At 48.5% G+C, this 27,400-nt stretch overlaps 1 protein-coding gene across 9 annotated transcripts in view; it reads right to left on the bottom strand.

The window, feature by feature from the left end:
• The window catches only part of GLYR1 (glyoxylate reductase 1 homolog), a 37,944-nt gene that overhangs the window by 10,310 nt on the left and 234 nt on the right, over nucleotides 1-27,400 (bottom strand). The window contains exons 1-12 of one of the 9 annotated variants that reach the window (XM_048494825.1): nucleotides 27,070-27,360; nucleotides 22,131-22,167; nucleotides 21,647-21,726; nucleotides 12,731-12,869; nucleotides 12,059-12,274; nucleotides 10,039-10,125; nucleotides 9,069-9,125; nucleotides 7,601-7,639; nucleotides 7,400-7,473; nucleotides 5,157-5,225; nucleotides 3,685-3,784; nucleotides 1,744-1,854 (exon numbers count right to left, since the gene is read on the bottom strand). In XM_048494825.1, coding sequence (XP_048350782.1) covers nucleotides 1,744-1,854; nucleotides 3,685-3,784; nucleotides 5,157-5,225; nucleotides 7,400-7,473; nucleotides 7,601-7,639; nucleotides 9,069-9,125; nucleotides 10,039-10,125; nucleotides 12,059-12,274; nucleotides 12,731-12,869; nucleotides 21,647-21,726; nucleotides 22,131-22,167; nucleotides 27,070-27,152 — 1,092 coding nt within the window. In that variant the 5' untranslated portion in view covers nucleotides 27,153-27,360. Of the gene's footprint in view, nucleotides 1-1,743; nucleotides 1,855-3,684; nucleotides 3,785-5,156; nucleotides 5,226-7,399; nucleotides 7,474-7,588; nucleotides 7,640-9,068; nucleotides 9,126-10,038; nucleotides 10,126-12,058; nucleotides 12,275-12,730; nucleotides 12,870-21,646; nucleotides 21,727-22,130; nucleotides 22,168-26,886; nucleotides 26,908-27,069; nucleotides 27,361-27,400 lie in introns of those variants that run through there. The other 8 variants (XM_048494826.1, XM_048494824.1, XM_048494823.1 and 5 more) reach the window with 8 other exon arrangements.

The raw sequence follows: 27,400 nt of genomic DNA, 5'->3' as shown, positions 1-27,400 counted from the left end.
GCGGCAAAGCAATAGGGTGTCTGCAGAGCAGCGCCACCCTGGCCGCTGCCCAAAGCTGACTCCACACACACCCCTCCCACAAGGCTCACACACTCTTATACCAGAATGCTAAAGGAACTCAGAGGTTAGATAAGAGATCCCCAAATGTTTTAAGCCTGCAAGCACCTTTGGGGTTCTGACACAGTGTTGGGTGCAACTATAAAATGGCTGCCACTGGAAGCGAAGCCACATCCACAAAACTCTCGTGCAGGGGAAAAGAAGGGTACTTGAAAAATACACTGGGAAAATGGGGTGAGACTATGGTCTCACTGCAACTGAAACAATGCTATTTTAATCTGCACTGAGAAAGGGATTGATGCCACACAGGACATAAGAACATAAGCAAGAGCCTGCTGGATCAGAGTCCATCTAGTCCAGCACTCTGCTACTTGCAGTGGCCCACCAGGTGCCTTTGGGAGCTCACAGGCAGGATGTGAAAGCAATGGCCTTCTGCTGCTGCTGCCGCCGCTGCTCCCAAGCACCTGGTCTGCTAAGGCATTTGCAATCTCAAATCAAGGAGGATCAAGATTGGTAGCCATAGATCGACTTCTCCATCAATCTGTCCAAGCCCCCTTTAAAGCTACCCAGGTTAGTGGCCATCACCACCTCCTGTGGCAGCATATTCCAAACACCAATCACGTGTTGCATGAAGAAGTGTTTCCTTTTATGAGTCCTAATTCTCCCCCCCAGCATTTTCAATGAATGCCCCCTAGTTTTAGTATTATGAGAGAGAAAAATGTCTCTGTCAACATTTTCTACCCCATGCATAATTTTATAGACTTCAATCATATTCCCCCTCAGACGTCTCCTCTCCAAACTAAAGAGTCCCAAACGCTGCAGCCTCTCCTCATAAGGAAGGCGCTCCAGTCCCTCAATCATCCTCGTTGCCCTTCTGTGCACTTTTTCTGTCTCTTCGATATCCTTTTTGAGATGTGGTCGACCAGAACTGAACACAGCACTCCAAGTGCGGTCGCACCACTGCTTTATATAAGGACACCCCTCCCCCTACTTTACAGTCACCTTTGGCAGGAAATCACTGAACAGACAAAGCTGCCTTCTACTAAGTCAGACCGTCAGTCCAGGTAACTCAATATTGTCTGTTCGGACAGCTGTGGCTCAACAGGAGCTCCACCACTGAGCCACTCCACCAGTCGAACGCCAGGAACAGAACACTTTTTTTTAGATTTTATAAAGATGAAGAATTTGAATTTATACTCTGCTTTCCTCTCCTGTATGGAGACTCAAGGCAGCTGACAAACTCCTTTCCCTTCCTGTCCCCACCGCAGACGCTTTGTAAGGTGGGTGGGGCAGAGAGTGTTCCCAATTGGCTGTTCCCAATTGGCCATGCTGGCACGGGCTGATGGGAATTGTAGTCCATGAACATCTGGAGAGCCACAGGTTGCAGACCCCTGTTCTAGCCCAAGGTCATGTGGAGGAGCACATAAATATACCCAGTCCACTAGCCTGGGGTCTGCTGCTCTTAACCACTACACCACACTGGCTCTCAGTTTTTGCTTCAATTATTTAAAAGAAAACAAATTCTCTATTTTTATGGACTGACTCATTCAAAATGAATCACTGGAGAAGTATTCATTTATAACCAATGGCTGCTGGAAAGGGTTTTGGGGAAAGGCAAAGAAACCCCATGTCAAGACTCTGAAAGAGACAGAGAGGAGCGCACAAGCAAAAAGAGGGAATCCTTACATCCTTGGCCGCCTTGGGGTCAGAGACGCAGGCGAAAGTGATGTCACAGGTTGAGACCACTTCGGCGGGGGTTCTTCCCAAGCGGGCCCCCTCCTGGATGAACAAATCACACTGCAAAAGTCACAGAGCCACATGTAAGAGACGAAGGCTGTTCGGACAAGGAAGGCGCCCGGGATCTGGCTCGAGCAGGAACCCAGATGCCTCCCGGTTCAATCCCGGAGAGAGCTGAAATATGGATCACAACAGTCAAGAGGCAAATGGCACCGTGTCACTGGAAAGGGCTAATCCTAGAGAGGGGCGTGTTTTCTCTTCCTCCCCCACGTATGGAGATAATGCAGTCCCACGTCTGCCCTTCCTGAAGTATCATGATCTTGAGTGAAGTCCCATCAGGAGAACCCAAAGATTCCCAGGGATCCCCGGGCTTCAGATAAGCTTAGAGAGAGCAGCAGCCGGCAAGTCACTCCTAGGGGTTGGCCTCTAAGGCTTCGGCAAGTGCTGTCCAGTGCCAGCCGACTCCGGGCAACCTCATACAGTTTTCAAGGCGGCAGAGGTGGTTGGCCATTGCTTGCCTCTTAGTAACCCCGGACTTCCCTGGCGATCTCTCATTTCAGTAATAAACAGCATTGACTCTGCTTGGCTTCTGAGGTCCAAGTCAGGCCACTCAGCCTATTGGGCACTTTATCTGCCCTACTTTCCACTGGTGGGAGCAGGAGGGGGGGTCCCCCACTTCTCCCCATGGAGGTCCCCTCCTTTGCCCTCACTTAGGCTGCCAGGAGACAACTCTGATACTGACCCAGGAAGCACAGCCATCTTATGCCATGCAACTAAATGATCAATACAGCACCTAACGGCGCAGGGACTCTGTGATTGCAAGTGTGGCAATAGATAACAGATCACCTTTAATGGCATAGTACAAAGACCCAAAACAAAATACAAAAAAATTAAAAGACAACCTACAAAGCAAAATTAAGATCGTTTGTTTATGACCGTGCATAAAAGCTCATCAGTAAGGTTGAGAGGAACTTTGCTCTGGCCCGGTTATGAAGGGAGCAATAATGCAGAACATGGCGTACAGTTTCTGCAGTCTTCAGCGTGCAGGTGCAAAAACGCTGGCTACGGGGTGTTTTGGAGGCTCTTCTACCCCTCAAAGCGGAAGGAAGAACATTGCATCTGGCCAAAGTAATGGCACATGGGTGCTCTGGTTTAGAAAGAGCAAACAAATATCTGGCCAAGTGTGGCAATAAGTTCCCACCCTGAGCAACAAGAGGACTGCAGACGTGCCTGGCCCCTGCCTTACTTGAGTCTCCTAGCTGCTTGTGTGCGTGAACAGGGCCGTCACGTCACAGCAAGGTAGCAGATGCTCAGAGGTGGTTTGCTGTTGCCTCCCTCTGCAGCACGACTCTGGAATTCCTTGGTAGCCCTTTGTCCAAATAATAGCCAGGGCTCACCCTGCTCAGCTTCCAAGATCTGACAAGGTCAGGCTGGCTTGCAGCACCGCTGGGTGTCAAGTGCCGTTTGGCGGAAGACGGCCTCGCCCTGCTCATGGCTAACAGGTGGGCGAGACGTTTCTCTCCAAAACCTGGGCAGCAATGCAATGTGGGCGCAGCTGTTCCAGGGATCAGAAGGCAGAGGTGTTGCTGCCCGCCAAACGTGGCGGGGGAGAAACAAAAAATGAAGCGGAGGGAAGGAAGCTGTTGCCGTGGCTACAACAAAGCAGTGTGATAATTTAAGCTGGCTTTGGCGAAGCGATCACACATCTCGAGCAGTTCTTCCAAACGCAACGGGCAGAGAAGCAAAGACGGGTGTCTGGAAACGCGACCAAATGGCTTGTCTCATACCACAGCCCCTGACGTGACTAATTCAGTAAAATCCACTGACCATGCCATCACACCCCCCATGTCTCCTTTCCAAATCCAGGCCCTGCTCTAGCTACAAGCGTACCTTCTCTGCAGTCCGGTTCCAGACGGTGACAGTGTGCCCCATTTTCAGCAGGTTGGAGACGATGCCGCTGCCCATCAATCCCAGGCCCAGGAACCCTATCCTGGGGAGGAGAGGAGACAGTGTTGGAGAGCCATTTTGAAGAGGGGGGGCACACACAGGGCAGAGGTTCCCGGGGCTCAAGCTTCAGGGAAAAAACCCAGCCTCGCTGCCAGAGATTTCAGCTAGACACCAAGGCGTGTTGGACCAATGAGCAGAGCGGTCAACGGGCATATTTTAAAAAACAGAAACTGAAGGGCGCAAAGCAGTGCTTTTCAAAAAACAATTAGAGAAGGAAAAAACGTTTGGATTTATACCCCCATCTTTCTGTCCTGTAAGGAGACTCAAGGTGGCTTACAAGCTCCTTTCCTTTCCTCTCCCCTCAACAGACACCCTGCGAGGCAGGTGGGGCTGAGAGAGTTCTGAGAGAACCGTGACTGGTCCAAGGTCACCCAGCAGGAATGCAGGAGTGTGGAAACACATCTGGTTCACCAGTTAGGTCTCTGCCACTCAGGTGGAGGAGTGTGGAATCAACCTGGTTCTCCAGATTAAGATCCACCTGCTCTGAACCACTGCACCATCCTGGCTCTCCGTGCCCCGCAGGCATCTTGTCCTGCTTCGACAGATAAGTGAGCCTCTTCCAAGAGTGTACGTTTGTTACAGAGCACTGCCAGGTCAAGAAGTACTGGGCAGCTGTGTGAACACAGATGTCACCAGTGGCGTAAAGAGTTAGTTCAAACCAGGGTCCTGGATGCTCACAAGATAAATTCAGGTTCAAATCTAGCTCAGACCTCTGGCTCTCCTCGGCTCAGCGCGAGGATAACTTTTTTTAAATTTAAAATTTTTAACAAATCAAAATTCGTGTTTGGCAGGTTGACAACTGCAGCGGAATAGTCTCGCATGTCCATGGGCAACAGCCCCTGGTTGCCTAGTAAAAACCTAGGACACAGGACAAAAAATTGAAGGGGTGGTTCGACAGAATGCCACTGGCTGGACCTTGGATGTTGTGATATGTGCCTATAATGGCAGGTCGTGGTGGCGGTGGAATGTCCCAAGGCACATACAAAAAAGGGACCTACCAGTGACTCTCTGATCCTGCTCTCACATCCATATTCAAGATACCCCCACCCACATAATCTAGCCTCGATGCTTCTCCCCAGTTCTTCACTGTCACATCAGTCACTGGTCCCACAGGGCTACACAGCCCTTTTTGTGCAAACCCAGTCTCTTTGTGGAATATTAGCAGCAAAACTTCTCTTCGATGAAGCATCTGGGAACCTCCTCCTGTTATCCCACGCAAGGTAGCCAGAGACTCAATCCAACTTTCTTCTCTGCACCTTCGACCCCGAAAGAGCTTTCCAGCTCCCTGAAAACTTTGGTTTTTTGTTTGGCTTTCATTCCTACCGGCGCACACGGGCCGTCCCTGCAGAATTCACCTGTTAGTGGCCTCTCCGGGCTGGGGGTCAGGGAAAGCCTCCGCTAATGGGTCAAATTCCTTATCCAACCTAGCGACAGAAGAGAAAGGCGGGCTGTTGTGTTCGGGAGGGACTGGCGTGCGCTTTCCAGTCAAATATTTTTTAAAGGTGGGTCTACGAAGACAGCACCCGGCTCAGACACAGGAAGTCACTCTAAGAACCTTGGGGGAAGGTATTGCTATTTTCTTCTCGTTGACACCTCTGGCAGGATCTGGACGAAGCCAACCACAGGCACGTGGAAAGTTCCTAGATGCCTGCCACTCGGCTCACAGCTGACGGCACATGCTAAGGTTCAGCAAACCAATGGGGCAGGAGTTCAATAAGCCACTCCAAGGACAGCCCTGTGTCTGGGGCTCAGCCTGGTTTCTTCAGTAACCTCTCAACATTACTGAGGGAGCTGTTTGTGTGTGTGTGTGTGTTTTTGGGGGGGAGGGGGAATTGGAGTCTTGTTTTCCGCTCTTCTGCAAAGTCAGCAAGGCTGAGAAGAGGAATGACTGAACAGTGAGTTGCACAGTAAATAGAGACTTGAGCCCCAGCTCCGATGGTTACATCAGGAAGGCTGTCCGTTGCCCTTTGTTGCCGATTCAAGTCGCTTGCTTTTCCCCTCCCTGCACGGGAGCTTACCTGAATATCTTCATCGTCACTTTGGTTTCCCTTCAGCAGGGCTGTAAAACCGACATCCTGAGAGTCGGTAGCTGAAGCGGCAACAAAAAATAGGCCTGGGGTCTGTTCTGTGTTGGTACAGGCGGGAAATTGCTTCCAAGAGTGAAACAGGAAGTTTGACTCTGGCTCCTGTCAATCAGGGGGGAGGACAGGAAATGCCTGAAGACTCAAGCGAAACACAGCGTAATGTTCCTAGAAGGTACAAGGAGACCTGCCTCTTCCTTTCCTTTTACACTCAGCTGTCCGACAAATGTGACAAGGCTCGTGTCAAAGGGAAGCTCCTGGAAGGTTCTTGCAGAGGAAACGACACGGTGGCCGTTTTTTAATGGGTCACGGGCTTTTGGAAGTCCCAAGAGAGGAGCTCTCTGGAATAGGGCCCGTGTCATTGGACTTATATCCTGCTCTTCTCCCAAGAGACCCAGGGAAAGCAGACATCTGCTAACCCTAACCCCATGCCTACCCCTTATGGCACAGTTTGGGCAACTAGCTCAAGATCATTATTTGATTTCATCCAATCCGAGCTATTTTCAGAGGAGGAGGGAAAGGGACAAATTTGAGGGGGGAGGTGAAATTGCAATGGTCAATTCTGACCTCACGGACGGCACTCCACTGTCCCATGGCTCTTCACTGCACAGAGAAAACACAGGAGGAGGAGAAGGGTGCATTTATACCCCACCTTTCTCTCCTGTCAGGAGACTCAAAGGGGCTTACAAACTCCTCTCTTTCCTCTTCCCACAACAGACCCCTTGTGAGGCAGGTGGGGCTGAGAGAGTTCAGAGGGAACTGTGACTGGCACAAGGTCACCCAGCTGGAATGCAGGAATCAGGAAACAAATCCGGTTCACCAGATAAGAGTCTGCCGCTGCTGGAACCCCCCTCTGCCCCTCCTTATCTACAAACATTCATCCTCCCCACTGGTGATGTCTGGAAAGGGATGCTAAATGGTCCCTCGACAAAGAGCAGAGCGGTTCCACCCAGGTCTTTCCAGTGAGGATCTGAACTGCCTTAAGGCCAGTGGTCGTGGGGGAGACAGGAGCCCTAGTCAAGGAAACCGCTGGATGCATTATGTGTGCAGATGCCCGCTGGCAATGCCCAGTTGAGGCCCAGAGGTTCTGGCTCCCCAACAGCTACCGGGCATGAGGCAACACAGCAGCGTGGCAAGTTCTATGGACAAAATCTCTGTACCCATCTCCCAAGAAGACTGAAATCTCTGATCAAATGGAAATGTGTGAATCACCTGCAAGAGCTACATGGCAGGATGTAAGCCTATGGCATCTGTACGTTATTCCCGCTGCAACACTAGCTATCAAACACCTCTCCTTCGAGCCAGCGGGACAGACGCTTGGGAGGGCGACTGCCCGGGGCAACGTCCTGTCCGGAGCTGCACAGACTCACCTCTGAGTTTGGACAGAGACAGGCAAGCAAAATCACGGGTCTGTACTGAGGTGGCTTCAAGCCACTGGCTGTCCCGCACCCCATCGAAAGCAGGGCGTGAAGCATTAAGAAGAAAAAACTTCTTCCCCCAAAAAGGGAAGCTCTTACTTCTTATCTGTAGGTGTGATGCTGCCGTTGATAGCTGTGCTGTCTGCCGCCTGTATGGATGTAGATCCGGTCTCCTTGGTGGCGAGGGGGGGGGGGGGGGGGAACACATTAAAAAGTTTTACTTTAGAGCCAACAAGCCATACTCTGAAGACATCAAGGAAGGCAGATCAAAAGCTAAGTCTGCTGTACCTCTTCACACACCTTCAGTTTCTTCGTGATGGCTTGATAGCAAACGGTCGGCTGAATGCGAGAGGGGAGGCAAGGAAGAGAAAAAAACACACACATTTTGGAGCAATCCGGCAAATGTCTTTGTTCTGTCGAGGGGCGGCGGTTCACATCTTTTGCCTTAAAAGGTGGTCCCCTAAGAACACGCCAGGGAACCGAGACCCCCCCAAGCCTCTTTGCCTTGGAAAAAAGCAAACTGCTTTTTTCTCTCTCTGCTGCAAAGATCCTTAACCCTTTCAGCCTTCTTGCAGCAAGGAGATGCTGACAGAGACCGTGAATATACCTGTGAACAGTAAGTGTTAAAAACTGCCGACACAGAATATAAGCTTACCCCCAGATATGGGAAGAGAGGATGGGCTCCTTGCCCAAGCCCCTTCCTCAAGGAAGAGGGAAACTGTGGGGTTTAAACCAGGGGCGTGTAATGTCAGAACCAGTTCTCTATGGTGGTGGCAGCAGGAGGAGACGTCAAGTCGCAGCCAAGCGTACGGCAATCCCTGGTAGAATTTTCAAGGCAACAGGCGAACAAGAGGCGGTTTGCCATTGCCCCCCTCTGCGTGGTGACCCTGGACTTGCTTGGTGGCCTCCCCAACCAACTACTAGCCAGGGTCAACCCTGCTTAGCTTCTGAGACTGCACGAGATTGGGCTATTTAGGTCAATTCGCTGTACTGCTTCCTTAGTAGCCGCTCACAAAGACCTAGAAAGTAATCCAGAGGCCAGCAGAGGGCAGAGTGAAGCAGTCAGCTGTGGCTCAGAGTGAAATAAATGTCATCAGTCTTCAAGGTGCCGCTGGGTTTGCACTTTATATTTTAAGGATGGACTTCCTTGACTACCCCTTTGCAGTCTATAATCCTAACTGCCATAATTCCATGGCCTCCCAAAGAAGAAGAGTTGGATTTATATACCCCCTTTCTCTCCTGCAAGGAGACTCAAAGGGGCATACAAACTCCTTTCCCTTCCCCCCTCACAACAAACACCCTGTGAGGTGGGTGGGGCTGAGAGAGCTCCGAAGAGCTGTGACTAGCCCATGGTCACCCAGCTGGAATGTGTGGGAGTGCACAGGCTCATCTGAATTCCCCAGATAAGCCTCCACAGCTCAGGTGGCAGAGTGGGGAATCGAACCCTCCAGATTCGAGTGCACCCGCTCTTAACCACTACACCACTGCTGCTCCAGGTAGGTGCATGTGCTTTCCCAAGTGCTGGGATGCCACTCAGATCCAACCGAAAGGGAATGCCAAAGTCAAGCTAATGGCTGGTGCCCAGATGTTTGCATCGGGGATGCTCATGAAAGGGGGAGTCAGGAAATTTTAACCTTACAGCAGTGGGCCTCACATGTGACTAAACCGTGCACGTGACTGTGTTGACATTGTCTGGACATCTATCATGTCACTGCTGAAGGAAGGCCACGTTGGATTCTGATTCGACACAGTGCAAACCTGCGCTCACCTTTTCCGTCTGGCTGAGCAGGAAGTGATGGAAATGTGGATCGCCCTCTTTCACCGGCTGTAATTGCAAAGAGGGAACTGAGACAGGCACTGATCAAGTTTGAGAATCCTCCGCACGCAGCTCACTGACCCAGAAGCAACTCAACACTTTCTGTTAACCTCCCTCCCCCAGACTTAGTGGAAAGCATGTGAATCGCTATGCTTGGTAACAGGAAAGAACTAAAGAGTCTCCAATCGAGCAGGTTGTGGAGAGCAACTAAAATAACCACCAGAAGAACAAAAGCACAATCCTGGATAAGAAATATATTCAGGGGTCTGCTTAGTTTCAAGTACTCTAGGTTGAACATAGAAGGAGGCTAGGAGACAGCTTCTGCAGCCGGGTTGTCCCCACCCATTTGCAATACAGTAACTGGATCTTTCCCACAGTTCTAGTTTTTAAGGCAGCAACCCTAAGTGCATTTATTAAATGGCAAGTTCCATGGAAAAAACATGGGCCAGGGTTGGACCCCTCTGAGTTGGAAGCATTTCCCCTGCAAGATCTGCCCTGTCGGAGGGGATTCAATGGCTGCTGTCTCAAGTACAAATCTTTCAACTCCCCTGAACGGCTACGTGCCCAAACCTGTCTTGGCTGGGCAATCACTAGCTAACAAGGGTAAAGGAACACGGCATGCGCTCTTTTCAATGGAAGAGGGAGGCAGGAAAGCAAGGAAGGTGGGGTAAAATTGCCTTCCCAGACCCCCACCCCCCGCCCCAGTGGTGGGATCCAGCTGGTTCGCACCACTTCGGCAGAATCGGTTGTTAAAATGGCGCTTGTAAGCAACCAGTTGTAAAATTATTTGAATCCCACCACCGGAACTGGTTGTTAAATTATTTGAATCCCACCACTGCCCCCCCACCCCCAATTCCTAAGAAGGCTGGGCCCCAGGATGACTGGCATCTACAGAGCGGGGGAGCCGACAGAGTTAAATCACCTCGCTTACACTGGGTGGCCACTTGAAGCCCGCCACGGTCCCCGTCATCATTCTTTTCACAGTGCTCGATTCCGGGATGGTCAGATCCTGCAGGGAAACAAGGAAAGCGATCACGACTGCCCTGGGGCCTCAGCGATTGGGGAAGAAAGATGCGGAACATTTCAAGAAGTTTCCCTCCTGCATGTTTGCCCCAGGATAAAACGAGAGAGAGACTGAGAGAGAGAGGAAAGTATCTCCCCAACACAGCAGAGGAGAGACAGACCTGCCAAAAAGTACATGAGAGGGAACTCACAGGAAGACAGGTGATGACTTTGGAGGAGAATGATTGGACTGACCATAAGGAAGGGACTTGCATGTGTCAGGCAATCCAGTGGGGAGGGAAGGTTCATCGGTACACTGTTACACCAGAACATGAAGAGACCTTCTCAGCACTGCAAAATCATGTTCCCGGCATCACCTGCCAAACTCTGGATCTGTGCAGTGGCCAAAGGCGACGTGATGCAGCCCCGTTATTAGTGGTAGGTCGACAGGAAATAGTTTTTCTCCTTGACATTGCACTTCACAACTTGTTCTCAAAAAGTAGTGAAGTGTTTTGATTTTTATGGAATGCATGTTTTAGCGACTGATCCCTGCTCCAAACCCCCGGGGAGACAATGAGGCAGAAGCCAACCAAAAGAGCCAATCAACCAAGATCAAGGAAAGAGACCAAAGGGGAGCTTCGAGGTGTTTCAAGCAGACGGAGTGATCCGCGCAAAGTGAAGCCAAGCGGGGTCTGCCAGAAACAAGTCTGAGGCTTATTCTCAAGTAAGGTTGCTTGAGATTGTGGCCACAACGCCACCGACACAATGACATGCAGCAGGATGCAGTAAGTTTCCCAAGCCGGGGGGCTGTTTATTTCCAAACAGAACAGAAGGCGGCGATTCCTTGTATTTTGTGCTGTTGTTTCTTCCTGGTCATTGTTGCCATGGAGACATTACTGACAGCGCAATGCCAGCAAGAAGACGCAAGTCGTTCTGGAACTCTCAGTTTCTGGACACATCACATCCTGCTCTTAATCCCATTGCTATAGCCAATGGTGCGGACGGGACAGAGACGACCGACATGAAGCGGAATTTAAAACAGGCGACCTGAATGCTCTCCCACTCCCCCGGCTGTTTCAGTGAGCCGTCAGCAGGACAACGTTCAGGAGCAACAGGACTGAGACGTCTTAAATCGCCTGAAGACTGGATGTCCAAAAGGTGGGGTCAGACACATCACAGGACCTGTCGCGAGGGGACTGCCGATCTCAGGACCCGCTGAACAAAGTGGAACTGAAAGCCCAGCACGCTGGCAGAAGATCTGCCGGGGGTGTGTGTGTGGAGATTTCCTTTTCATGCAGCATGTGGCACGGCCTGCTCGATGTTATCGTTTGCCTCCAGCTGTTCAGCAGGGCAATTTCTTGGGGGGGGGGGGCTCTTCAGTGGGATGACAGCTGACCCATGGTTGGGGGGTGGGGGTGGTGAACAGGCTGCCTGTTCATCTGTTCTGGATCAAACCCGTCCACCCTTCCCACCAGTGCCCTTGGAAACCTAGGTCCTCTGGCTGGGCTATCCGCTTCGGCAAGCATTTCTTCATCCTCTTCCACAGTGCAGCTCAAACAACTGGAGGAGGGAAAGGGTGGGGGCCTTTCACTGGATCGCACCCAGATGAGACGGACAAAATGCCTTATAAACAGCCGAATGACTTCCTCCCATTTCCGTTACTGGATGGAAACGACCCCGAGACAGGAGCCTGGGAGATGCTCCTTGGCGATTTCCCGGAAGGAAACAAAAGGGGAGCAGTTCAAGACCAATTTAGACCCTGGCATTCGGCAAGAACCGACCACCAGGGCTGCAAAACAACGCAATCAGCCCATAAGACTTGTGGAGAGTGGACCACATGCAACAGCCTCAACAATGGCGTCATCTGTTCAGCCAGCTGATGTTCACATTCCACCCGAACCAAGCTCACAGGAAGCAGGGAGGAGGTGCCAAACACAAACCTTCTCATCTTTGGGGGGGCGCCCTCGTTTCCGGGGACTCTGCTCGTACGTTCTCTTCAGCGGGGACTTGGAGCCTCGCTCTGAGGAGACTGAAGAGACCCTCTTTTTCGGCTTCCCCTCTGACTGTCCGGCTTTGCGCTTCTCTTCTCCTGACGATTTGCCCCTTTCTTCGCTGGAGTTCCGCCGGTTCTTCTCTTCGGCAGAACTGTGAGATGCCTGAGAGATTACAGAACAGAAGGGTGAGGGGAGAAAGAGAGGGGGCCCAAACCGCAAGCGACCTCCTTCCCTCAATCATGCAAGGAGGAGGAGGAGGAATACTGCCGGGTAGCTGAAGCACATCGAACTCTACCCCCACCCCCAAAAATTCAGGACGGAACAGGATCGAGGTGCTAGTTAAGAAAGGAGACAGAAGAGAAAAGCAAAGCACAGCTCCGTTTCCCAACGAAAGGCCTGCCTTGAACAGGGATGGAGGAAAAACAGGCACGATCCTACACATTTCAGGACTGTGGGGACAGATCTACTGGTCTCTCTGTCTCAGTTTATCATAAGTACAAGGACTTGACAGGCAGCTGCAAACCCTCCTGGACCCCTGGAGACAATCACCAGCCACGTGCCCTCTCTAGCCATCTGCCTCCATGGCGCTGAGGGCTTGGACCCCCTGGAAACACTCACCTGATCCTTGCCTTTGGCTTTCTTGAGGAATTCTTCCACGGCGTCCACAGCCTGCTGGAACCTCTTGCCTTTGTTGATTTTGATCATCTCTTCTTTGTGGGCATGGTACGGCTTCAGCTGCTCCACCTTAATCCAAGCACTGGGAAGAGAAACCAAAGCACCCTGCTGCCTATCAAACACGCAGCGCTGGGGCTCCTAGCAGAGACCCCCTGCAATCAAGCAAGCGGCCCCACCCAACCAACACCCTTGTTTTCAAACAAATGGCTATTGCGCTGTTAAGGGTAATCAGAGCCTTCTACAGGAGCCCCGTTGCGCAGACAGGCTTCTACAAGTGGTGCGCTATCAATGCAGTCCTACACAGAGCCTCTCCAGTTAATGTCCACTGAAATCAATGGGCTTAGATTCATAGAATGATAGAGTTGGAGGAGACCCCCAAAGGCTATCAAGTTCAATCCCCTGCAATTCAGGAACTAGGGCTATCAAGTTCAATCCTCTGCAATTCTGTCAAAGCACTACTGACAGATGGCCATTCAGCCTCTCTTTAAAAAACTCCAAAGAAGAAGACTCCACCACATTCTAATACATTCTCGAATAGGCCTGACTGTCAGGACATTTTTCCTGATGTTTAGATGGAATCTCTTTTCCTTCACATGGAGCCCATTACTCCTGGTCCTAGTCTCTGGAGCAGCAGAAAACAAGCTTGCTCCCTCACCAATAGGACATCCCTTCAAATATCTAAACAGGGCTATCATGTCACCTCTTAACCTTCTCTTCACCAAACTAAACATCCCCAGCTCTCTAAGTCTCTCCTCGTAGGGCATGAATTCCAGACCTTTCACCATTTTGGTTGCCCCCCTCTGGACCCGTTCCAGCTTGTCAATATCCTTCTGGAATTGTGGTGCCAAGAATTCAAGAAGATTGGACTAACTCTGCACAGAGTGTATTCCTCGCTACACTATCTTCTTAGCAACAGCAACTCTGCCAGACACCTTCCTGCAAGCGGATTGGGCCCTCAAGGACTTTTTTAGTCCTTTAGTCATCAAGCCCCCTCCCCCACACATCTGTACCTGCCACGGGTCCAGGTTTTAAAACCTGGATCCATGCACATGCAGCTTCAGCTGGACCAGGACACGTCCCTCTAGAGCAGCCGTCATCCCCCCTCTGAACCACGAAGCAGGCGGCTGCCTGCTACGTCGGGCAGAGGGAGTTTCCCTGCCCGACACCGCTGCCTCCTGCAGCTGCCATCCCCCCTCTGCCCCACGGAGGGTTTCCCTGCCCAGTGCCTCCATTCCCAGCACTGGAAGGAAAGGTGAGTGGAGGGGCTGAACCGGAGGCGGCTCCGTAGATCTTCGGGGCTGTGGAAAATGGGTCCAACTGGCTCTTTGGGTGGTAAAGGTTGCTGACCCCTGCTCCAAATATTTTCAGAGAATGATTATCATTCATGTACACCACCTCATCACACCCAACTTTAACTAATTATTTTGCCAAACATTGTATTAAAAATAACCTTTCGCCCCAAACGATGCTCTTGACGTTCCTGCACTGGAATAGTCAGCTGCCGTCATTAAAATGTGCTGCTTCTATGTTTGCTGATACTTCCCATTCGCTTCTTTAAATTATACATGCTGCTTCTCCTACGTGAATAAACTGTCCCTACAGCATCTCTTGGAAGCAAAATCGTGACAGCCCGTTTGCGGGATGTTAACAGTTGGCCGTGAACCAATACGCTAGCCACAGAATTCCCAAAGACTTTTAAGCACCGCAATTTGAAAAGGGACATCAATTAAATTCTGCAACACCAGTGAGATCATCTCATTCTCCTCCCGCTTTGAGCTCTGGCCTCAAAGGACTACCAATGTCCACAGACGTCTGGCATTCTTCGTTTAAAAGAACTAAAACGCACGCAGTTTGCAGTCCACAGAAATCCTACGATTTTCCCTTAATCTTTGTTGGCGAAAGAACTCTGCAAGTATCTGTTCCACTTCATGCCACCCTTGGTTCTGTCTTTTTCACAGATGCAGGAACTGTGTTATATAGGCACATGTGCTGACATTAATGATGGCACAATTGTGCCAACCAACAATGTTCAATAAAGCCTTGACAACCAGCAGATATAAAGGGAAAACATGTCACTGAGCCACGCACAAATCAAGCCACCTCATCAAATTCCAACTCATGGGGTTTTCAAGGCAAAAGATGAAAAGAATAAGAAGAGCTTGGATTTATATCCCACCTTTCTCTCCTGTAAGGAGACTCAAAGGGGCTTAGAAGCTCCTTTCCCTCCCCCCCACAACAAAAACCCTGTGAGGTGGGTGGGGCTGAGAATGCTCTGAAAAACTGTGACTAGTCCAAGGTCACCCAGCTGGCGTGTGTTGGGAGTGCACAGGTTAATCTGGTTCCTCCATAGCTCAAGTGGCAGAGCGGGAAATCAAGCCCGGTTCTCCAGATTAGAGTGCACCTGCTCTTAACCTCTACGCCACGCTGGTGGTTTGCCATTGCTTGCCTCTGCACAGCAACCCTGACATCCTTGGTCATCTCCCACATTGGGCTAGACTGGGTCATTCAAGTTAGGGTTAATCATTGTGTGTCATCAGGTTGCAACTGACTTGTAGTGACCCCAGGATCATGTGTTTTTTCCCCAAGGCACAAAAAGAGCAGAGGTAGAGTCCACTGGCTTCTTCTGCATAACAACCTCCCATCTTCCTCAGTGGACTCTCTGCTTGGCTTCCAAGCAGTAATGACAATGGGCTACTCCAGGCTATTCGCTTCGCTAACAGATATACCATCATATTATTTAAAACGCTCTCTTGCACTTCTTGATGTACCTTGCTGTGAGAGCCAGCGTGGTATAGTGCACTCTGATCTGGAGAACCGGGTTTGATTCCCCGCTCTGCCACTTGAACTGTGGAGGCTTATCTGGGGAACCAGATTAGCTTGTGCACTCCAACACATGCCAGCTGGGTGACCTTGGGCTAGTCACAGTTTTTCGGCGCTCTCTCAGCCCCACTTACCTCACAGTTTGTTGGGGGGGGGGTGGAAGGGAAAGGAGATTGTAAGCCCCTTTGAGTCTCTTTACAGGAGAAAAAGGGGGGATACAAATCCAAACTCTTACTCTTCTTCTTCTTAGCACGGACACCGAGCCCCCCGCATCAAGACAAGCTGAATTCTGCTATCTGCGCTTATCTCAAAAACGTGCACTTCCTGTTATTTTGCATACTGTATTAAATATGAGAAGCTCCCAGATCTCCCAAGGCATCAGCCCCAAATTTATATTTGCAGAAAGAAGAGCTAGAAAGTTGGGTTGTTTTTTTAAACAAACTGAACAGTGTCAGAAAGATGAATTCTGCAGTAAATCCCACGTTCTTCAGTCTCTCTGCGCAGAGCCTGTACCTAAGCAGGCTTGAAGCGGGCATGATAATTGCCGCATTTAATTGTCCTGCAAGTTAAACTTCTCATGCATGCTTACTGTGAGCTTTTGACACTTGTGTGGTTTGCTTTTTGAATATTGTGCGGCTTGACTAGCAACTGCCGATATGCCTTCCGTCCGTCTTTCTCTCTCCACGGATCAAAGTAGGCCACTGCACAAATGCTTTTCGGCTATCACATCCTTGCAAGATCCTTGGCTGCTTCCGCAGTCTGCCTGGCATTTCACAATACCCAGTACACACTTATGTTTTGGAAATGTCAGAGTTGGGAATGTTCAAAGGAAAGCCCCAAATCTCCCCAGGTTGCCAGCTGCTACTTGAGTTGCTAGACAAATTAATGCTCTTAAAAATGGCTTCTATAGCTTTCAATAATAAGAAGCAGCCAGAGTTTTAAGCAGACAGCAAGAACAAGGGGAACGAATGAACAATTCCTGGCTCAAAACCTTTAAAAAGCAGTTGCTTGGCTGGATTTCTTATGGCTGGATTTCTTATGGTAGGGTCGTTATGCAGCGTTCACTTAGCCTAGCAAGATCCATCAGTATTTACTGCTGTCTCATCTCTGGTCACAAGAAGAAAATTTGAAGCGTATATCAACTCTGCCCATCCAGTTGAAATCGGTGCTACACACTGTATGCAGGGCTACCTTTGAAAACGTTCTAGAAGCTTTCTTCGATCCAGAACTTAGCAGCTATTATCTAGTCAAGACATGCAGGAATGTAGCTCATAATTTCTACAAAACAAACGTGCAATAACTCCTGCATGTGAGTGTCAGACTCCAATGTGGTGAACTGGGTTTGTTTCCCTGCTCCTCCCCATGAAGCCTGCTCGCTGTCCTGGGGCTAGTCCAAGTCCTCTCCGAACTCTCTCAGTCCCACCTACCTCACAAGGAGTCTGTTGCGGGGAGAGGAAGGGAGGGACTTTGTAAGCCGCTTTGAGACTGCTTGCGGTTGAGAAAAGTGGGGTGTAAATCTAAACCCTTTTTCTTCTTTTAAGCAATTTACGTTTCACTTTGTAGTGAAATGGAGCACCAGTGGTGTAGTGGTTAAGAGCAGGTGTACTCTAATCTGGAGGAAGTGGGTTTGATTCCCCGCTCTGCCGCCTGAGCTGTGGAGGCTTATCTGGGGAATTCAGATTAGCCTGTGCACTCCAACACACGCCAGCTGGGTGACCTTGGGCTAGTCACAGTTCTTCAGAGCTCTCTCAGACCACCTACCTCACAGGGTGTCTGTTGTGAAGGGGGAGTTTGTGAGCTCCTTTGAGCCTCCTATAGGAGAGAAAGGAAGGATATAAATCCAACTCTTCTTCTTCTTGCAGTTGAGTTTTAGTGCTGTTGTACTATGCCTATTTATTTGATGCCTGTAGAGATTTTATGTTGCTCTGTTGAAACTCTAGCTTATTCAAGATTACAAACTGCCTTGAGAACCACGTGGAAGTTGGGGGGAGGGGCGGGTTAAATAAATGAAATGTAAGCTAGCTTTTTGTCTTCTTGGAAAGAAACCGACAGAGCGCTTTCTTTCAAGCACAGTTTCTCACACACAATGCCACGGAGTGGAAAAGAGCCGTCACATCTTTCTTACTGGCATAGGAACAAGCCAAATGGGAAAAGCAAAGTCACGCAGCGCGTTGAACCCGAACCCGGAAGGGGAAGGTCCAAATCTCACTGAGCACGCAGCTCATTTTCCATCTCCCTAGCTGGATCGGGCTCATGAAAAAGAACAATGGCAGAGCAGCTATGTATGTCACAGAACGTGAGCTAAAGGGAAGTAGAGTTAAAATAAGAATGCAGGCAACTAGCGCAGCCGCACAATGCAGCTGTGACCTCCACTGCCCCTCACACATTTCCTGGCGCTTCAGCTCAGGTTGCTGTGAGCTGAGGCACCAGCATGTGGCCTGTCTCTGGCTCGTGCTGCTGCACTTGTTTACTGGTTCTCTTTGCTGCGAGAGCTTCTAATTCTTCTCCCTGCCAGCAATGTGACTGTTGGTTGTTGGAACTATTCCAGCGATTTTAGCAGAAAGAAAAGAACAGAAAATATAAACAATACCATTTCCTCTGAAGGAAAAAATACACCTAGCATCGATTAAACAGTAAACGACCGCAACGATATTGACGAGAAAACGGTGGTACGTTAATAAACGTGGAGTGGTGATATCCGTAACAACAAATCTAGGCATCAGTTTCTAAAAACGTCCCCAAATATCGGAAAACAAATCCATATACGGTTGCCGTCTACCTATGTACATTCAATTTTTTTCTCTTAAGCCTCTTTTTATTACAGTATAAAAAACTGAGAATAGTGCTCGACATATATATCAATTCAGCTTCTCCCACCTCAACTCTCCATTAAAGGCTTTTTGATATCAGTTTTAGTGCTGTGACAATTGTTTGAAAATGAGACCTTGATATTGTTACTTATACTATTGTTGTGCGCCGCCCTGAGCCCTTCGGGGGAAGGCAGGATATAAATTGAATAAACTAAACTGAACTAAGGCATTTGCAATCTCAGATCAAGATTGGTAGCCATAGATCGACTTCTCCTCCATCAATCTGTCCAAGCCCCTTTTAAAGCTGTCCAGGTTAGTGGCCATCACCACCTCCTGTGGCAGCACATCCCAAACACCGACCATGTGTTGCGTGAAGAAATGTTTCCTTTGATTAGTCATAATTCTTCCCCCCAGCATTTTCAATCAAGGAATTCCCGATCCTGTCGTTTGAGGCTCCGTCTGCATTGTCCCCAGCCAAGATTCCCATCGTAAACACGATGCAGAACCTAGAAGGTCCCCTCTCCCCTACAGCTGCCTGCTCAATTATTCAGAGCAGCCCCATAATCTCTTCCAGCCATGTCCTCAATCCACCAAGAGTGGCTGGTTCCAGGCAAAGCTTGTTTTCTCTCAGTTAGGGCTCCAACACTGTGGAACAGCCTTCCAGACTCCCTCCCCCTCAATTCTATCATTTCGCAGAGCACACAAATCTGCGCTTTTTCCCCCAGAGTGTATCTGACCTGAATGGTATTAATCTCCAGCGGTTTTTTATTTTCTGCATCGAGATGAAGACTGAGGGCGTGCAGCTCGCCTGGGTTTCATTAAGTGTACTTCAACTGTTTTCCTGAAGCTACTTCGAATTCTTTCAAAGAAGTAAGCAACACTAATTTAAAGTGCCTTTGCAAGTCGAGATTAAGAGAACGCTGGATTAGTTTTAGCCTTGGCGAGTGGCAAGGCGCAGGGAATGGGAAACAAGGGAAGGAAGGAAGATATTAAAACAACGCGTGTGTTTTGTGCAAGATGGTGACAACCAGCTGGGGATGCTCTAATCTGCAAAGCGGTAATCCCTTTAGTTCAAAGCACGAGACCACAACACCAGCAAAATGGATCCTAATGCACAATCTTCTACATAATTAAAAAGGAGGTACCAAACTTAAATTAATTGTCAATGTGGGGAATTCTGCCCCATGGCTCTTCCTGAATTGCAAACTTTCTCACAATACCAAAACCAGGGGGCATACATTGAAAATGCTGGGTGGGAAGAATTGGGACTAATAAAAGGAGACATTTCTTCACGTAATGTGTGGTTGGTGTTTGGAATATGTTGCCACAGGAGGTGGTGATGGCCGCTAACCTGGATAGCTTTAAAAGGGGCTTTAAAAGGGTTTCTAAGGAGAGACCTAAAGAGGTTATTTTGGCCTCTTTACATTTCCACCATTTGGAGGACTGAAGTTCAGAGAGGGCTAAATAGGTGAGGCTTTCAGCTTCAGTATTAAAGCAAAGATGGGACCAGAATTTTAAAGTGGTCATCCACGCTCTGGTTTCCAACAAGTGCTGTCCTGATTCAAGACACGGAACAGCATATGGAACACAGTGGGGTACCCCAGCGGGGCACCCCCAAAAACTTAGCCCAGACATTACTTACACAGATACCTTTAAAAATAAGTTTTATAATCTTAAAAATGAGAAACTGGCTTAAAAAAAGAAGAAAAGACCACAATTGTTCTCAGGAAGCTCCATTTCCCCCCCTAACGCAGTGTTCTTTGCTCCACTGAAATAATGACAGCTCTGCTTACATCTGTTCTTTTCTTCTTGATATAGGAGGCCAAAAATCCATTCTTGAGCTATTTAGTTGCTCAGTGGAAGCAGAATCACCCAACCGCCCATTATTGACAGATCTCCTGTGCGCTCTTCCGCTGACCTCCGCCGCCTGCTGATGCGCATCCCGCCCAAAGGATACATTCAGTTGCATTCGTGATTCCACCTGCAATCCGCTTGCTGGTCTAAACTGGGCCCAAAAACCACTCCAGCTATTTGGCCCTCTTTTGCAAAAAAAGCCCCGCAGTTTTCAATAGCCTGCTCTTGGGCAGCAGCAGGCAACATGGAGCCCACTGCTGAAATATTGCCCACTGGGGTGTTCTCTGGTGCCTCCCCTGAAATGCTTCTTCCCCCAAGCAAAGAGCTCAGCCTCTGTGGAGTGGGAGGGGGCCCCCCCAGGAGACCACAGGAGGTATCACTTTTAGCTCAGCAGGAAATACCCATGCAGACACAGCTGCCTCCGTCAGAGGGTGGTGTTTGCTTTGAACCACCAAATATTGCGACTGCCTCTGAGGGGAGCTATTTGGTGGAAGCCATTTTATTACGCTCAGAAATCTCAGTACTGTCCACAGACTCAACAAGATATAGAAACTGCTCTAAGACTCATTAAACGCCATTTCATCTACAACATTGTCTGCTACTTTCACAGTTATTCAAATCCTGGACACAGCTTCCTTGTTTATGGCAGCCAGCGAGGCACAAGCCCAGAAGGCACAATCCAAAAACTACATATAAAGCAAATACAGACACACTCTGTTTGCTGAATGTGTCCCCTTCATCACGCAGCTTGGGTCACTTGCATGAGCCAGATGCAGATAAGACTACAAGGAAGGCATCAGCAAATTGCCGCCAAGGGATCAAATCGCACCCTCTGAATACTGCAGCTTGGATGGATCAAATTAAGAGGACACCAAGTCCTGCCTCTTGTTTTGCGGAAGAACCAGCCAAATGGTTCTCGGAAGCCTATGATCAGGGCATGTGGGCAAGTAGGGTAACCACAACCCCACCCCAAATACAGCAATACCACAGATTTATACAAAGACAACATGACACAGCAGTCAACATCTTTCTTCGTAATTCCCAACACTGAGCGAGCACTCCCAGGCTACCAGTTGACCCGTTCATGATTTTTGACATCAGCTGTGTTATGTCAAGCGCCCCACTCCTCCAAATTCGGCTACCAGAACGAAACAAACATTTATCCTTGACACGGCATCTTAGGAGGCAGCTGGACACTTTTAGATGACCCAGGTTCCTTCAGCCCTGCCCAAATGACAACTTTAAGATGGTTCTAATGGCCGGCTGACACTTCAGACAATTTTTCACAGGACGTTGTGGCAATGCCAGCCAGCACAGGTTTTTCCCACAAAGGCCCCGGAAGCTTTACCAAGCAGAAAAAGAAGCTTATACGTACTGATCTTCAGTCCCAAAAAACTTGACAAAGAAGCACTTCTTCCCACGGGGCTTCTTTAGGTCTTTAGGTGGATTAACAATCTGGTGAGGAAAAAAGGAGAAGCGGCAGTTAGGTACGGTCTGCAGCAGGTGAGGCCTGGATTTCTCTAAGGGCCAATGCTCCCCCCCCCCCCCCCCCATTTTGGAACAAAGTTAGGAAAAAAGCTTGCAGAAAATGCTTAGTGAGTAAAGGAAGGTTTCAATCAGTGGGAGTAGTTTGTGTTGAGTGAGTCAGCGGTCTAGATCCCTGGCTACCAGAGCTATTACAACAGGGTCCCCTTGCCTGCATCTAAACCACGCTCAGTTTTGGGAAGTACCGGAACCAATCAGGGAGCCAGCGTGGGGGAGTTAGCATCAAAGGATTAGACGTTAACGGAAACATCCACACCAAAACGATAAGGTGAAGACAAAAAAATCAACGGAAGTATATGCTGAAGGGAACCTACCTTTCCTGGCCAAGGAGGATATCTTCCCAGCTTCCCCCTGGGGAAAAACCAGAATTCAGACAACGAGTGAAAAAAAGAGCAACATAATTCCATTGCTCAGTTCTGCTAGACGAGAAAACCAAAATCTACTTCAGCCAGACTACGTGGAAGGTCAGCACATGACTCTCTGAGCTGGGTTACATCAGCAAGAATATAGTGTCTAGATCCAGGGATGTGACAGTACCACTCTATTTCTGCATTGATCAGATCTCACCTGGAAACCTATGGCCAGTTTTGGGCATCACAATTCAAGAAGGATATTGACAAGATGGAATGGGTCCAGAAGAAGGCTACCAAAATGGTAAAAGGTCTGGATTCCAGGCCCTATGAGACTTAGGAAGCTGGGTATGTTAAGGGGTGAGACGACAACCACGTTTAAATATTTGAAGGGATGTCACGTTCAAGGTGGAGCAAGCTTGTTTTCTGCTGCTCCAGAGACCAGGACAAGGAGTAATGGATTCAAGGTACAGGAAAAGAGATTCCACCTAAACATCAGGAAAAACTTCCTAATGGTAAGGGCTGTTTGACTCTGGGATATGCTGCCTCCAAGGATGGTGGAGTCTCCTTCTGCAGAGATTTTATAACAGAGGCTGGATGGCCATCTCTCAAGGGTGTTATGATTGTTTACTCCTGCATGGCAGGGGGTTGGACTTGATGGACGTTGGGGTCTCTTCCAACTCGATGATTCGATGAATCAATGCGGCTGGGCCATCCCTAGGACTGCTGGAGCCTCCTTCAAGGCCTCCCAGGCTATCAAGAAGTTTTGCAAATGTCTCTGGGGAAAAAAATATACTGGCCCATGCATGTTTTTACTAGATCACCTTCCCACACACAGCAGTATTAATCTTTTGAGCACTTAAAACAAATAGCACAAGAAAAAGTACAAACACAACCCCCTCCACACACACCATGTTTGTAAAGTTGCTCACTCTGGGTTTCTAGAAGGCAGTTCAGACTTGCCACAGGCAAACAGGGCATATTTGTAGTCCTGGTTACAAACCTCCTAGGAGCAGATGCAACATTAAAAAGCCCAAGGAAAGGTAGACATCTGTAGCAACTCCGACTTCTTGATACTTCCTGAAGAGCTGACTAAAGCAGTTTGGTTCCTATTCAGCTTCATATTCAGACTTCAAGGCCATGCAAACCTGAATAATCTACCCACCGGATTACATGGGACAGTTCTCTTATTTAAAAAATCTGCAATGGGGAGAGGGGCCACATGCCATTATGTGCGGAGGGAAAAGTCACACATAATTGTGACCCCAATCTAGAAATCAGAGGAAAGGCAGCAGCTAAATATGTGTAAATTATGACCAGCTAGTCACATGACTTTTAAACAGGAATTTGGACACAGGGGAGGCAACAAAAACACTAATTGTGCTACTTGTACTTCCTGCAGTCTCACAGGAAGACAGAAAACCCCTTCCGGGTGGCTCACAACAGAGTTCAGAACAGACTGGCTCCATTCATCCGGCAATGCACCTGTGACAACTCGGCAGAAGATTTATTTGCAGAATACTGCCGACCCAGGATCTTGCTTGCCACTTCTAAGTCTTATCTCTCCTAATCTCTCATCAAAATCTGAACTATAAGAAATGCTTGACATAAAATTTTGTTAAATCAATGATTTAACCAACCCCCCACCCCACTCCAGTGCAGATTAAGCTGGCATATACAGGTCAGAATTGACACTGCAACACCATAGGCTGGCTTTCACAAAAGCGCAGAGACTATTCACCTTGAGTTTAGACTAGGAGATGCCACACAGAACCAGACAAAGGGGCCTTTGGCTCATAAACATCCATACCCTGAAAATTTTCTTGGTCTCCAAAGTGCTACTGAACTCAAATTCACCTGCACAAAATGCCAACACTTACGCTTTTGGAGATGTACCTGTGCCCCATCAAAGCTCAGGGTCATTTACGGTACTTAACAAAACACAGGACAAAACCTAGCTTATGTAGAAAACCATCTCTAAAAGAAACATACCAGCCATCCATAACTTGCAACAATGTAAAAAAGCCACTTGTATGCACGACAGTTCTGAGCAAACAGATCCAAGCTTTCAGAGAAGAGGACTTTCAAAAGATGCAGAACAGTTTGGATTTACTCTCTCTCCTGTAAGGAATCTCAAAGTGGCTTACAAACTCCTTTTCCCTTCCTCTCCCCACAACAGACACCGTGTGAGGTCGACGGGGCCAAGAGAGTTCTGAAGAACAAGCCATCTAAAAGCCAGAAGGAATGGGACTTACTGAGCCATCTTTAGAAGTCCATCCATTCTCACTGCCAGTTAAATGCACACTGCATGACCTTGAGTAGGTTCACTGCCGCTCACCCTCAAGACATCCAAAACAGGGCAGGCAAACCAAGGGACAAGGTTACTGTGAAAAATCAGGATTGCCCCTCAGTATGTAATATTCACATTTGTTGTCCAAAGAGTCGCAGTTCTGTGTTATGCATTCACTGAAACTAAGGATAGTGAAATAAAGACAACCTTGGCAAAAGCACAATTGGACACATACAACAATAGCTCACAGGACTTATCTATTTTCACTCAAGTTAGTTAACCTAATTAAGTCAACAGCTCAGCCACTCTGACCCCTGCCCAAAGTTCCATTTAACAATACAATCGACCGCTCACATTACCCATCCTGACGGTTAACTCAAAAAGTGGGGTCTGGATTTGCAGCCCTAACAGCCAAATCACTATGTAGCTTCAGCAGCATTCTCTTTAATGTGTCTGTGTGCTTTTTTAAAATTCCTCACCAAAAGCAAAGGAATTAGCGTTCAGTTTCTAATGCTTTCAGGCTGAAAAAAATGGCACAGGTCGAGCTTTTTTGTTCTAATGTAAGCTTTCATTGATTTGATCAAAAGGATATTTGAGGAAAAGATCTTAAGATCATAATTGTATTCATGATATTTTAAATGTTATACTATTTATTGTACCATTTGGATTTTATTGTAAGTCGCCTGGAGTCTTCCAGAAAAAAGTGGGGTATAAATGTAATGTAATAATAATAAAATCATAGAATTGGAAGATACCCCAAGGGCCATCAAGTCCCACCCCCTGCAATGCAGGAACACATAATCAAAGCACTCCTGACAGATGGCCATCCAATCTCCCTTTAAAAACCTCCCAAGAAGGAGACTCCACCACACTCTGAGGTAGTCCACTGTAGAATAGCCCTTACAGTCAGGAAGTTTTTCCTGATGTTTAGGTGGAATCTCTTTTCTTCCACCTTGAACACATTACTCCTGGTCCAAGTCTCTGGAGCAGCAAAAAACAAGCTTGCCCACCAACAAATCCCTTCAAATATCTAAACATGGCTATCATGTCACCTCTTAACCTTCTCTTCACCAAACTAAACATCCCCAGCTCCCTAAATCTCTCTTTGTAGGGCATGGATTCCAGACCTTTGACCATTTCGGTTGCCAGCACAAGAACACAAACACAAACCTGGGAAACTTCATCACCTTCACTGATTTTAATTCACACACAAAAAAAGCTTCAGCTACCTCCTCGTTCCTCTGACCCCATTCACAAAAGCTCAGTCTGGAATGAGAAACCTGCTAGTATTGCTATAAATCAGCTGAGACTTAACATAGCTTTCCACTATCTTCCAGTGGGCTTTTGGAGGAGAGGAATAGAGAGGGAAAAAATCCACTTCTGCTCCTGCTGAAACTACAAATTAAAAGCTTCTGAAAAGAGATGGGTCTCAGCTCTGTAAATGTTTGAGCTGGAATAATAGTTGTTTAGTTTACAAACGGCGAAACTGACAGTATTATTTAGAAATAACAGGACAATTTTTCACAAAACTGGAAACTCTTTACAGAAGAAGTTCTGAAAATCTATTCACACAGAGAAGTAGTGTCAGGGTTTGAAATCTTAAAAAACACACAAAAAAAACAGCAGATTATAATTACCAGAAGCCTTTTTTTTAAATTGCAGAAATAACATGTTAACTGCACACAGTGAAGTTAGAGTTAACCTGCAGTCCTAGATGAATAGCTGGAAGTCACCATCTGATGTATAATGGCCATCTGATAATTGGTGTATGGCCTCGTCTCAGTGCAGCATATATGTATTCTTTTATGTTTTATGAAGGTTTTGTGCCATCTCATTAGAAACTGGTTTAAATGTTTATATTTTTATGTTGTTTTTAGTTTGTTGTATTGTTTTATTATGTGCTTATATGTAAGCCACCTTGAGTCCCTTTGGGAGATTGGCGGGATAGAATGTAATATACGACGCTCCAACTTGGATTTTCACTAACATACTGACATGTCCTCCTGACCAACCCTTGTCACATCTGAATTCTTCAGGGTATTAATTTAGTGGTTTTGGTTTTACGTTATTGCAATTTGTGTTCTATTGATAAGTTTTAATGGATGCACTGTACACTGCTCAGAGCCCCTTCCGGGGTGGGCGATCAAATCCAAATAATACATAAATGAGTAACGGATTGTGTTTTATTCTTCTGCAAATGTTGTTTTGTGGGCTGCCTTTTTATGTGAGGAAGTACAAAAGTAATATTTGAGGAACGTTATTAAAGGGATCCGAAGATTTTTTTTCAGTTTACTGCCCCCACCCCCCACCCATTACCTCTTTTTAAGATTTCACTCCTTCCGTAAATCTCACAGGATCTTTTATCAGTGGACGGAAATATGCCCCAAAATTGACTTTCCCCGATCCCCCCACCACAAGGCCTCCTCCTACCTTAGCCTCTCCGGCTGCCTGCAGGTTGACCAGGATCAGGCCACGCCCGGCCCGCCCCCTTCAGGGCAGCTCCCCCTCTATTCCCTGCCTCCTCGGAGAGGGGCCGACGGCGGCGGCGCCGCCCTTCACCCGGGCCCCAGGCCTCCCTCCCTCTCTCTCGCCCGCCGCCTCCTCCACACTCACCACACCAGATCGCCAAGCCGCAGGTTCACAGGGACCGGAGGAGGAGGAGCAGCAGCAACCGCCGCCGTAGCCGCCGCCGCCATCTTCCTGAGCCAGCCGGCACCGTCGCCGTCGTCGCCCCTCCCCCCTTCTCTCCCCTCAGCCGCTCCTCCTCCTCCTCCTCCTTCCGCTGTGGCGACTTCCTCCTCCAGCGCAAAGGCTGCCGGGAGGGCTGCCGAGACTCCTGCTCGCGCCCCCCTGACAATGCCTCAGCAACAGAAAGGAGGGAACGGCGGGGGGGGGGGGGGAAGAGACTGACAGGGCGCGTCGATTGGACGGGCCCTCCTCGTTT

The sequence above is a fragment of the Sphaerodactylus townsendi genome, linkage group LG04 (assembly GCF_021028975.2).
Source record: "Sphaerodactylus townsendi isolate TG3544 linkage group LG04, MPM_Stown_v2.3, whole genome shotgun sequence".
NCBI classification, from domain to species: Eukaryota; Metazoa; Chordata; class Lepidosauria; order Squamata; family Sphaerodactylidae; genus Sphaerodactylus; species Sphaerodactylus townsendi.
Note: the sequence above shows the minus strand (reverse complement) of the source record. Positions and strands in the feature narration are given on the sequence as shown.